General features: G+C 39.7%; 1 protein-coding gene and 1 long non-coding RNA gene across 2 annotated transcripts in view; one reads left to right on the top strand and one right to left on the bottom strand.

Moving 5' to 3' along the window:
- LOC142141218 (retinol dehydrogenase 7-like) overlaps window positions 1-8979 on the bottom strand; it is a 30226-nt gene extending 21247 nt beyond the window's left edge. Inside the window, exon 1 of the mRNA XM_075199447.1 lies at window positions 8243-8979. Coding sequence (XP_075055548.1) covers window positions 8243-8555 — 313 coding nt within the window. The 5' untranslated portion in view covers window positions 8556-8979. The remainder of the gene's footprint in view (window positions 1-8242) is intronic.
- On the top strand, window positions 436-6664 carry LOC142141219 (uncharacterized). Its single transcript, XR_012688631.1, has 2 exons — window positions 436-886; window positions 5066-6664. It is a non-coding gene; the product is annotated as an uncharacterized LOC142141219 (long non-coding RNA).
- Window positions 8980-13998: the final 5019 nt, after the last annotated feature.

Here is a 13998-nt window from a genome sequence, read left to right as displayed (position 1 = left end):
TCGTGTGAGGGAGATCTGTGTTTGTCTGTCTTGTCTGTTTATTTTTTTTTTTTTTACAAGAGACATGTTTCAAGGTTAAAGAAGTTGTACATTTTGTAAATAATATAATGCCTGCCTGCTTAATTCTAAGCTTTTAAAGAGATGCATAACAAGTGTTGAGATGTTTTGGTCCGTCATTACACGATTCAGTGGACGGACAAGTTGGCTGGGGTCCAACAAGCCGTTTCTGTATTTGAACAAAATAATTTTGTTTCTGAAATTTGAGAAAAATAGCTTTCTCTTTAATGAAGTTGAGAATTGTGGGAGTGAGCCTTTACATGAAGATATATATTGCAGGCTGTTTTTGTCTGTGTGAAGATGGCGCTGATGAATGTTCTCAGAGATAGGGAGGGTTTGTTGTGCCCATGGGGAAATGTTGCGGGATGGGATGTCGTCTGTGAGCGAGAATTGTGAATATATATTTGTACTTTAAACATGGAAATCACAGAATCTGGAAATATGTGTGAATATTTGGTTTACAAAGAGATGATGAGAAAGGAGTGGCTTTGAACACTCGCCCAGGTCTCGTCACTTTGACATTCCCTGTTTGTGAGATTAGGGACTGCCCCTTTGAGGAAATCAGTTTTTCATTGCGTGGAACGCATAGCGTCACAGTTAAGCTACAAAGAGAAACTTTTAAACAAGTGTCGTATTAGCAGCTGTTCAATGTGAATTAATAACAGTTACTGTAATTCCTAGTGAATAAATGTTAATCTCTATGCAAAAGTTTTTTTCTTCACAGAAGCTCTCCAGCTACAAAGCACCCTTTCAATCCAGATTGCATTGATCCAACTTGCAATGAATAGAAGTTGCAATATGTTTTGGTCAACAGCCACAACAAACATAAGTATAAACTAATTAAGGATTTATAGAACGTAGACTCTGCTGAGTAATGATTACCTTGTTTTGGAAAGAGATATTAGAGTTTATGTGCTATTCGCATAGCAAATGCATGAACCAGATGGTTTTTCTGTATGTGCAGAAAGCAAAAGGTTTTTATTTTTATCCTCATAACAATTTTGAGTCAATCAGTGTTGTAAACGCATTCACTGCCCTTATTTACTGTGCTATAATAGTAATATACTGCAAGTCCTTCTTTGTATCGTGGGTATGGTAATGCATTGATGGGAATTCAATATTTGTAAGGAAATGAAAAAGATTTAAGACTTTATGGGCTATTATCTGTGTTTTTGCATTAGCATTTCTGGGTGATAGTAAGACATTTACACTCTCTGCTGAGCAAAACCAAATGTTTAACCAATTTTAAGCTAAAGCAACTTCAGCACCAGCACTGGCTTTGCCAGATTGTGACAGAGCTACTCAAGCACACAAAGTTGAAGGTTTTACTCGAGATAAAGCCCAACATCGCAGACTGTTTAAGACCAGATTCCTTAATGACCTTTCTGAAACATATCATCAACAATTGTTCCTTATAAGACCAGAAGCAGCAACAATGGAAATGCAATCCATGCTCCAAGTTCTGGAAGATATAGAAGACCGGGAAAAGGAGAAGCAAAGGAAAGCCAAAGACAAATCTCAAACTCAGAAAATTACCATTCATGTGGTCCAAGAGAATCAAGACTGGAAGGTTCGTACAGACACAAGAGGTGCACCAAAGCAACAAATAAAGGAAAAAGAAAACATGACTCTGGAAGAAATGAAAAAGCAAGGCGTTTGTTTCTTTTGCAAACAGAGAGGGCACATGAAAAGAGATTGTAACCAAACTCTGAAAGACAACTTGACTAAAGGCCTAGTGAATATCATATTACATAATGGTCAAGAATGTGAGTGTCTAATTGATACTGGAGCAAGCCGCACTGTATTAAGAAAACAGGAGGTACCTCAACAACTATTAACAGAAATTGATTTACCTGCTACAGGCCTAGCAGGAAAAGAAGTAAAACTAACAGAAAGTAAACCAGTTACACTTTTAGTAGGTGAAGAGACAATTGAAGTACCAATACAATTTCTCACTTCCTCATCTTGTCCCTATAATCTGTTGGGAGCAGATGTACTTTCAAGATAGAAGCCAGCATCAAATACACCCCAACTGGAGTAAAACTCACAAGTCAACTCCCATCTCCAGTCCAAGAAGATCTTACAGCAGCAATCTAGATGCTAGAGCAGATGAGCACATGTCACAAGGATAAGACTGTTAATCTACCAGATTGGCTGAACATAGTACCAGACAAGTTATGGTCCAAAGGAAAACACGATGTGGGCACACTTAAAGTAAATCCTGTAAAACTGACACTAAAGCCAGGAACACATCCTGTCTCAATTAAACAGTACCCACTTGCTGCAGCTCAAACCAAAGCGATCTCAGAACAAATACAAGAATATCTACAAATAGGGGTGTTAAGAAAATGTCGCTCTCCTTATTCTACACCCCTATTCTCAGTAAAGAAACAAGATGTCGGACAAGGGGGTGCAATACTGGATGGTTTATGACCTAAGGAGGTCAACAAAAGACTTCTGATCAACACTCCCATTGTACCCAACCCCCACACTTTGCTTAATCAGATACCGCCAAATGCAAAATGGTTTTCAGTAATTGACTTGGCAAATGCTTTCTTCTCAGTCCCAATCACAGAAGATAGTCAAATTCTTCTAGCCTTCACCCATGATGGAAACCAATATTGTTGGACAAGACTCTCTCAAGGAGGAGCCACCAGCCTATCAGAATTTTCAGAAGCAATGGCACTAATTCTCCAAGGATGGAGGTCTATCAATCCAACTACTCAACTCATTCAATATGTAGATGATCTCATGGTGGCTGCGGAAGCTGAAGAAGAATGCAAAGCAGAAACACTGTCATTACTTTGTTTTCTGGCCGAACAAGACTGCAGAGTATCACCAAGCAAGTTGCAACTAGTACAGGAAAAAGTAATATTCTTAGGACATTGTATCTCTGCAGGAACCAGACATCTTACAACTGAAAGAGTTAAAGTTATACGAGACATGAAGACACCAAAAACAGTCAAAGAAATTAGAGCCTTTTTGGGACTCCTCGGATATTGCAGAGAGTGGATTCCCTCAGCTTCAATTCTTATGCAACCACTGTATGAATGCTTGAGGAAACAGGGAACAGAACCGCTCAATATAACTGAAATAGAGAATGCAGTGCAAGCCCTGAAACATGCCATCTCTACTGCACCAGCACTTGGACTACCAGACTATCTAAAGCCTTTCACATTGTTCTGCTATGAGCAGTCAGGACATGCTCTAGGAGTCCTCACACAGAAACATGGAACGAAGCAAAGGCCACTGGCCTATTATTCTGCACAACTCGATCCAGTTATAAGAGGTTCTCCATCATGTATATAAGCAGTAGCAGCAGCAATACTGAAAGAAAAGGTAGCAGATATGGTATTGGACCATGCACTTATTACTCAAGTTCCACATACAGTCACAGAAATTCTTAATCAAGCAAAAACAAGACATTTGTCTGCAGCTAGACTAACTAAATATCAGGAACCTTGCTCAGCGCCTCACAACAATTACCAGATGCACAATCCTCAATCCAGCAACCCTGCTCCCCATTGATGATTCAGAAGAGGGGAGTAAGGGGAGTCGCAAAGAAGATGAATCATCAGACAGGGGATATGAGGAGCTGAGTGAAGTGTCTGAAGAAGAAACTGAAGAAATACACACACAAAAATTTTCACATGATTGTTTGGAACTTATGAAATTAGAGACTTCAGCTTTGCATAATGTTACTGACACACCACTTTCAGATGCAACCCTAACTCTTTATGTAGATGGATCTAGATACTATGTGGATGGAGTTCCATATACAGGTTATGCCATCACAACTGAGGAAGAGGTGCTTGACTCAGGAACACTGTCTAATGGAGCATTAGCACAGAAAAGCAGAATTGATAGCTCTAACTAAAGCTTGTGTATATGCAGAAGGACAAAAAGCCAATGTATATACAGATTCACGTTATGCCTGGGGAGTGGCGCATGACTTCGGTCCCATTTGGAAAAGCAGAGATTTCCAAGAGTCAAATGGAAAATCCATCTAACATGCAAACTTGATTAATGAACTGTTTAGAGCATTGGAACTCCCTAAACAAGTGGGAATTATAAAGGTTCAAGCTCACACTAGAGAACAAACTCCAGAAGCAAGAGGAAATAACTTTGCAGATCAAGCAGCAAAAAAGGCAGCCCTCCAACCAAAGAATACTACATTTCTTGTAGACTCAACAGAAGGTGCACAGCTTGATGAGCAAGGAATATGGTCAAAAGAAAATAAATGGTGCCTACCAAGAGCCTTATACCCAGTAATGACTCAGATTGCACATGGACAAGTACATCATTCCAAAGAGGCAATGACTAATAGGGTATGGAAAAATTGTATTGCCCCTGGATTCAACTCTGCGGACACAAACTATGTGGCAGCTTGCTGGATATATGGAATACACAATCCAGGGCAAAGAGTAAAGACCCCAGGAGGAAGCATTCCAAAGGCTTTCTATCCCTTTCAGAGACTTCATATCGACTATATACAACTTCCTAAATGTGGTACCTACGAGTATGTGTTAGAAGGAAAAGCTACTGCTAAAAACACAGCAAAGAAATTAATCTCAGAAGTCATCTATAGATATGGCATACCTGAAGTTATTGAATCAGATAGAGGTACAACCTTTACAGAAGAGATAATGAAGCATGTAATGAAGAACTTGGGAGTATCACAAGCTTTTCACACTCCTTATAGGCCACCAGCAGGTGGGAGGGTAGAAAGGCTTAATGGTGACATTAAATTGAAACTACAGAAAATGATGCAAGAAACCAAAAAGACTTGGTTAGAATATTTACCAATAGTTCTGTTTAACATTAGAACTACACTTATGAACAGACACAGGTTTAGCACCAAATGAGATACTGTTTGGCACAGCACACAGAACAGGCTGTTATTTTCCATAGCAACTACAGCATGTACGTGGTGATTTATTGAATTATGTTGCTTTATTACAGAAACAACTAACTGAAATACATGGTCAAATGTTCTCCTCCATTCCAGACCCTAATTTTGATACAGGTACCCATAAACTGCTATCTGGGGACTGGGTTGTCATAAGAAAGCACATCAGGAGACGTCTTGAACCCAGATATAAGGGTCCTTATCAAGTCCTGTTGATGACTCCCATGGCAGTGAAAGTACAGGAAAAAGACACCTGGATTCACGCATCACACTGCAAAGTCTTCAAATCAGGGGAGTCTTGTTCTGATAAATAGAAATAACTGTCTTATGGTATTGATATGTCTTACCAGAACATTTGTGCCTGAAGTAGGGGTCAAGGCCTCCCTAACCCAGTATGAAACAGACAGATAAGTGACAAATTGCCTATGTCACTGTGAGAAACAGAAGGGGAAGGAGTGCTCAACAATTTGCACTCATAGGAGAATAAACTTTGAAAATGCCTTGTGAATACATAACCTCGTTGGCAAAGTTGTCAGCAATAATTCATTTTGAATATTGGGAATATTGCCATTAGTAGCAAAGGGTTTGGCAATCCAGCTCATTGTATATGTGGTAGAGAAAATTGTTATATGGCTGATTAAGAAATTACTGACACTTGATTGTTGTTCCTGCAGGAAAAATAATGAGCTTCCAGAACCAGTAATGATCACAGAAATTTCTACAAGTTTAATGTCTGAGACAAACAGTGAACATTATCAGCAATGGTCAACAATCAAACCAAAAACCTGCACAGTCTGCAACAAGAGATTGACAGTGACCATCGAGAAACCAGAATGAAAATTGATGTCCTATTCATTAGTGGGACATATTTGTTCATGAATCTTATTCCATATAGAAAACAATGAATATCTTGATTCATCCATTGATACTAATTCTTCTTGTACTAACTATAATGATTATATGGAACTGCTACTTAAAATGTAATACAAGAAAGCTTTTGAATAGATATCAGCAAAGTATTCCCCTCTATGCACCGAGATAAAACATTAAGTAGGGAAAGAAAAGTTATGGTGATAAAGTACCAGAGATATGTGCTTAATGAATTCTTGTTCTAATCATATGGGGTCCTTATGATACCATATGTTTAAATGTAGGTACTAACTGTCTTCTGCTGAGTATCGCCATGACTGATAGGTAGAGGTTAATAGTTGATATTTAATCAAAGAGGGGAATGTTAGAGTGGAAATGTATGATTATTGATTTAATATCTATCATGTGCTAAGCTTTAGATGCTAATATGTTATGCTATGACTTTAAGAGAAATTAAGCAGATATTATTTTCAGTTTAAAAAGACAAATTATTCAAGGTTGGCCACGCAGCGCCATGTTCCCATCAACGAAAACATTCCAAGAACATGTAGTAAAGTTCTTGATAAGATAAAACCCAAGGACTCAAAGATGGGGGCAGCACAAGGATATTGGCAAAAAGCCTGGAAAGAGATAACACACAAAGAAGAAAGAGTTGTTTGATCTTTGATGTAAAACTGAAATATATATATTGTTAATTGATTTTCTCTCATTATTTTACTGTCTTATAATTGGTTGTTCAGAATCTATACCCCTAGACTTACATGTATAAAAATAAGCGCTGAAGTGGTCTCAAATTGGAACAGAATAAAGCTGCTCAGCATTATATCATACAGGTGTTGAGTATTTTCTGTTCACCAGTCGACTGAAAACAAAGAAAGATCTGACTGACATTGAAGGTGCTTGATAGAAGTATCGGTGAACCCCGATACCCCAACAAAACGCTACAATTCGTAGGTCTTCAAGACACTGTCGAATCCTGGCTCTCATCCTACCTATCTAATCGCTCTTTCTGTGTTAATTTCTCTGGATCCACTTCTGCTCCTCTTCCCTTATCAGTTGGTGTACCACAAGGCTCAGTGCCACATCCTCTGTTGTTCTCTATCTACACCACTTCTCTTGGAAAACTAAGAAGCTCCGTTGGATTTCAGTATTATCTCTATGCGGATGATACCCAAATTTATCTATCCTCTCCTGATCTCTCGACATCTGTGTTGACCCGTGTAACTGACTGTCTTTCTGCCATTTTATCTTGGATGTCCTCTCGCCAACTCAAACTCAATCTTTCAAGAACAGAGTTAATAATATTCCCACGCGCCAGCAGAAGTTACCTACCTGACATTTCTATTTTTATTGCGAACATGACCATAAAACGCACTCTGCAAGCTCGCTGCCTAGATGTGATCAATGACTCAGAGCTATCCTTTGTTCCCCACGTAGATCATATAGGCCTGATTCATTAGGAGACATCAGTGGTGATTTTGTGTGTACAATGCACAAAACCATTCAAAGCATGAATGGGCTACATACAGCGCCTTATATAATTGTTGAGTCCATGTTATCTGTTCTGCAAACAATGCATTTACCTTGAAACAGGTGAATTTGGGTCTATGTTTCGTTACTAATGGGCATTATTTAACGGTAAAGTTTGAGTATAGGTTTCTTGGTTCATCATCATCATCATCACCATTTATTTATATAGCGCAACTGATTCTGCAGAGCTGGTTCTAGGTGATTTGTACAGATTGCTGATTGGTGTAATTATACACAGGGTAATTCCAGTGTTATCAAAGCAAGAATACCTGACATACTCTGCTTAATTACTTGAGCCCTTTGCCCTATATTAGATAGTGTCCAAGAACTGCGTGGTTAGCAGTATATGTGATAACGTTTGATAAAATTTTGCTTTTTAAACAAATCTGCTGCAAAAAGCTGTTGTAAGACTAAACAATGAAGGTTATATTCATATATGTGTATATATATATATATATATATATATATATATATATATATATATATATATAAAAAGCTCAGTGTTTGGATTTAGTTATCTATCCAGTAAAGGAACTGGGTCAACCATGCATTAAGCCTAAACTTATGTGTCATGCATTGCTTTAAAAATATAGTTATTTTTCTTTTTCAGATTATTACTCATGATAAGCATTCAGCTGCAGCTCCACTAATGGTTAGTGCAGTGTTACTTATTGTAAGTCACACTGATATATTTAACTCCCATATTCCTAATTCACCTCAAGGTTTGCTGTGGATAGGGAATTTCACATTTGTTTAGTAATTTGTCAAAAAAAAATATTAGTGTTTGAATATTACACAAAGTTACTGAACAACTGCACTGATCATATTTTTTTTTACTTTTTGTTTTGAAGTTGAAAGAAATAATTAAAATCTGACCTTTGTCACCAACAATGGTAGACACCCACTTGGCAGCAGAACTAACACTCTGGCTGTTTGTAACATCCAAAATGACTGTCTGCAATCTGCTTGATGTCTCCTTCCTTAGTTCCTCAGCCCCTTTTTCTGTCAGACAAGCAGCCAGAACCTTCATTCCACGTCTGTCCAGCTGCCTCGCCAGCAGGTTCCCAAACCCCGAATCACATCCGGTGATGAAGACATATTTATCCGAGAGATTCTCCAGTATCCGACTCTGTCTGTACCATCTGTACAGCAGGATCAAACCCAACACCACCAGCAGAGGGAGCCACATGACAAAAGCAGCATTAGTTTGTCACTGCAATAGACATACACAGATAGTTCAGTAATCATTCTTATATCTACATTCCTTTCTACTGCTAAAAACTGTACTACTCAGTGTCATACTCTCCAGCTCTATAACTTACCTATGATGTCCCAGCAAAGATGCCAGGGGTGATAAGTGCATACTGGGCTGTTTTATTACAGTGACAACCTGCAGAATACACTGAACTATAGATCCCTATGCTAGTGTACCTCCCTTACTTCACACATTAATGCACATTAAAGTCCAAATATTATGCTGCATAGTGTGAATGAGAGGTGGGCTGACATAGGGGTGCCACAATTTCAGTGTGTTTTTCATGTGGACGGCTTAAACTCATTGGTGAAGAAATGACCTTGACAAGAGATAAAGTTAACATGGGGTGAGGAACATGCTGAACAGTCCTGACAAATTTTGTTGAAATCTATTGCGTGGGGGGAGGGGGGCGTGTGGGTGCTGTTTTCTAAGTCTTCTGATGCAAATCTCAACACAAAAGTTTCTCAGTGGAAAGAAAAGAACGTTTATTGTTTTAGAGCATGATCAGATACTGAGAAGAATGTACTTAAATATTAATTGACCCACTTGGAAAGCAAGTATATCCGGAAAGTATTTAACTTGAACGACCTTGAAGGTCCTTATCATATATTTTAAGTTGCCTCAGTTTTGGAGACATATATTAAAGGGGGAGTTTAGTATGGGCTTAAGTTATGTAAATTACTTTTTGAACAAAACAAAAAAACATATCTATGTGTATCTAGCAAAATGAAAATATTGGTTCATATTTTGATCAAAACATTGATGCCTGGATTCCAGTTATGCAGGTCCTGTACTGACCTAAATGCTTCAAACACTATTAAAATGCAGTTAAAATTAGATGCAAACCCAGGTATAGGGGCTTACATCTAGCATCTGAGATGCTAGATACACACAAATACAGTGTTAAAGACAATAGCTGACAACAACTGCCTTTGTTTTGTATTCATATAAGGCATTTATATTGTCACACAGCTGGTATCATGTAAAATATGCCATTTACAGATCATAGGCTTGTTTCTTCTCCACTATTTTTAATGATTTACATGAGATTTGCCATTCACCAAAGGCAAATCACCTTGTAAAAAAAATTTGGAAACAAAAATAAAATCACTTATCTATGCAGCGTAAGCTATATAACAGGCAAAACAATTAAAGATTGATTTAGTAAATTACCTTGGAATTCTCCTAAAATAAACTCACTGGTTTCAGACACTTGAGATTGCCTGAAAACCAGAAAGATAAGAGAATTTTAAAAAATATATTATGCATGTACAGTGCTTTCCAATTAATTTCAATAGAGTTTCCAGTGTATGCAATGCATACATACACCTGATTGAAATAGATGAGCCATTACAATGAATAGGAAATCTGTGTACATAAGTAAAATTGGACAGCATTGTCGCACTGAAATCCTGGCCCATTGCTGGACAGCCCGAGTTTGGTTTCCACTAAAACAGGAAGAACAAGCGTGGGGTCCCCCTGCTATAGTGAAGACCAACCCCAGGCAAGACAGGTTGTTGAGGACAGCATGGATACCCTCTAATTACAGCAGGGCTGGAGGCTTTAGGGGAAAGGGGAGACTGCAAAAAAGTGTGCCTCCTCTCTCCCAGATACTACTAGATACTACTAGACCCATGCTTAAAAATCATTGAGGCTCTTCCTGACACCCCTGAAAAAGATTGGGACCCCTATTATGGCAAATTTCCCACTACAGTTGTACCAGTATAAATACTAAGACCCATGCCCATTATACCAATATAGTGTATATTATTTAATGAAACTCACACACACATATTTGTAAAACAAGATTTAAATAAATATAACACTCCTTGGTTGTGATGGCATGCTAGAATAATCTCCTAGAATTAGGCTAGTTGTGGTCTTTGTCTACAGTTGCCCCCTTTCCCTTAGAACTGAGCATGCTTACAAGCTCAATTGCTCCCAGGTCTTCTGCATATAGTAGTAAGGGATTATTTGATGGAGGTACTGACCTAAGAAAGTAAGACAATGTAGGGCTACAATGTAAATGACAGCTGGCTAAAACCTGCAAGATAAACAGTAATCTGAGGGCTGAGCAAAAATAAGGAACATAATACTCATACCCACAGATGAATGTCCAGAGTCACAAAACATCCAAGTAAAGGTCAGGGCAGACAGCTATGCAGAGTCAGAGCAGGAGTCAAGAATCCAGAATACAAAATGCACCTTAATGCAGAACACGGCACCTATCATGGACAGTAAGGCGTAAAGCTTCCTGCTCTATAAAGGTGCAGCCAGCCAGTCACTGATTTGGCTGTAGTACAGTTATGTGATCACACCATGCCTGGCCGCAACTCAGTAATCAAGTGACTGGCAAGAAGTATCTTTGTTATAAAATAAAGCTGTTTGACACTATCATAAAGTAAAATCTTTATTCTTTCTTCTCTCTCATCGTAGGACAATGGGAAATTTATAATCCACTGGGAAATATCCAGAGTGACATTGTCGGTTTTAAGGTGGCATTGGGTGGACCCGCCGCCTTTATACATTATACCGCCTTAAAACCGGAAATGTCTCTCTGGCCATTGTAAATGATGAGATTACCAGTCGCCGCCTTTTCTCCACTCGCAATTAATACCTGCTGTCTATAATAAGTGTCGGACATAGTGTATATGTAGATTATGGTAAGTCTATATTTACTCAATGTCGCACTTATATTAATCAACCTTTTTAATTCACTGTAACTATTGTCGGGATTACTGTCTCCGGAAAAACGTACCCCACCCAAATTAATAAAGGGGTCCTAAAGTGACATTTTCCTTTTCCAACAATGTGCATTTCTCTTTGGGACAGCAATCACGCAAATTATTGTACAAACTGTTTGCAGAGAGTGTGCTTCTACCTAGATATGTGCAAGGTGGTCAAGTAGGAGCATTTGAGTACATCTACATCTGCTGTGCATACACATATTTTACCACAATAAATATGTATTAGACATTTGGCCAATATAAACTTATACTGTACTTATATGTACTTACATTTCCACTCTTAAAATGGGTGTTTGGTAGGAAAATAGTACCATAATTTTGCGGAGGAGTCTCCTGAGAGTGGAGAGTAGGCATCCACGTTGAAGTGCACTGGACAGACAATCTGGCTCAATGATGGGCAACCTGATATACTTCAAGGGCCACATTTGTGGCCCTCCAACCTTTAAAAGGGCCACACATTGCCCTTAATTTTAAGAGCGAAAAAACATCAAATAATGACCTTGGTATGCCCACATCACTCATTGTATAATGCCCCCACATGGTCCTTACTTGTTACAAAATTCCACCACATGCCCTAATACCCACACAAAACGCACTCACATGCCATTAAATCCCACATGTACTTCCAAACTCCCCTACATGCCACACATACCTCCCGACATAAAAGCCAAAGCAAAAAACTACAACACACTGTTCTAGAACCCCACCCATTTAAGCATCTCACACTGATATTATATTTTAGCTTTTTAAATTCAGGATTCAAATAAGACACTTTTAAAAGCCAGTTTGAGTAGCTCGTAAAATATTTATATAACGGGTGGGTATAACAGAACAGAGATGTCAAATTGTCTTCCCAATTGTACAGTGCTTTTGTTTCTCTTTGTGCAGATATGGGCTACAATGTAAATATTTAAATATACACCATGAAAAAGAATACCTCAAGTTTCCATGTGTTTGTGTTTTTAGAGGTTTGATTAAATCTACCCCTTGATCAGTTTTCTGAGCAAAGTCTACAGATCCTGTATTATAAACATAGTCTCATGGTTCTTAAAGACAGAGGGCCTGGGCACTTTTCTGCATGTATGGTTGAGCTGTCTCAAACTACGTCCTTTCTGGACCCCTGTCATCTCTATCGCTTCTGCTGTCCTTGGTGTCTTCATCCCCTCTGACCCCAAGCATGTGTTCCTCCCTCTGCCTGTTCCTGATCTGCCCTCCCACACCCATAGATTGCTTAGACGCTTCATGAGTGCTGCGACTTGCCAGATTGCTTCTTCCTGGAAAAAAACCCTCACCATCGACACTTCAGGCTACAACCAGGTGTGGCACATTTACCAGATGGAACATATCCCTAGCATTCTGTGGGGCTCCTCCGTTCCCTTTCACAAAGTTTGGAACCCATGGGTCTCTTGTCATAATCAACCACTGCTCCGCTACTAGATGGGCTTTTACCACAGACGAACACAACAAACTGACATTTTCTTCTCTCCTCATCCCTCGCGTGAGCTTTCCCTTTGTATCCTTAACTTTCTCACTGGCCCATTCCCCTTTCCCCTCCCCCCGAACTATTCCCATCTCTCTCTCTCTTCCTTCCCCTCTCTCCCTGATAATTTACATAAAGTACATAGCCGCTGGTGATCTCCAAAACACTGCTATCATTATATATTGGAGCATTCCACGGGCACATCCATTGAAGACTCTGTATCTAACTCTGCACATAATTACTTGCCCTCTTTTTGACTGTACATAACCATTTCTGGACTTGTATACAATGTTATCAATAAACAGTATTAAAAAAAAACTGCAAAAAAAACCCAAAAACAGAGTGCCTGATTCATGTTCGGACGTAGCCTATCTTGCGTGAAATAGCTTTGCGCATGCCCAGAAATAGATATTACACCAATGAGCACAACTGCAGGCAATTCATGTATGCACGCAACAGGCACATACGACTGCCTACGACTTGAGAGTCGGAATAGGGAAGAGAAGAGGCGGACTAATGTAGGTAAAATACAGTAAGAGTTTTCTAATGCAGAGACCTCACTGACAGCAATCCCAGGGACCGTCTGCTGCAGTTTCCGTGGCATGACCCGCTACAAATGTGCTCCAACCACGCTGTAATACCTCGTAGCCTGCCCTAGTATGCCTTCCTGACTGTGGACATTCCCCGCTTGCTGAGAGCATCCCTGGTGCTGCATCCAGATGGCCTTGCGGTGCCACGTGAGTGAGGGACCTACATCCGGTCCCGAGGCCTCTGGTTCTGGCTTGCCATCGGCACCTAATTTACGGTGGGAGCGTGGCTATGCAACCTGTCACGAATTTCACAGGAATTACCATTGACTGGTGTTGGTGCTACTAAACTGGAAGGCGTGGAGTCTAACGCACCCACGGTGTTCAACAGGGATCCTCGCAAGAAGGTATGGACTTCGCTGCGTCAGGTGCGCAGGTCGCGGTTCTCCCAGTTAGTCACCAGTTCAGCGTAGAAAAGCGTAGTCAGACAGGCCGGATTGGAGCCAGGGGAGCGCAGTACCACGGAGATAAATGAGAGAATAGTCAGGAATGGTCCGAGGGTCAAACCAGTATGGGCAGCAAGGTACAGAGGGGAATCCGAGAGGAGAGTCAAGGCAAGCCGA

This window comes from Mixophyes fleayi, chromosome 2 (genome assembly GCF_038048845.1).
Source record: "Mixophyes fleayi isolate aMixFle1 chromosome 2, aMixFle1.hap1, whole genome shotgun sequence".
In the NCBI taxonomy this organism is placed as follows: domain Eukaryota; kingdom Metazoa; phylum Chordata; class Amphibia; order Anura; family Limnodynastidae; genus Mixophyes; species Mixophyes fleayi.
Note: the sequence above shows the minus strand (reverse complement) of the source record. Positions and strands in the feature narration are given on the sequence as shown.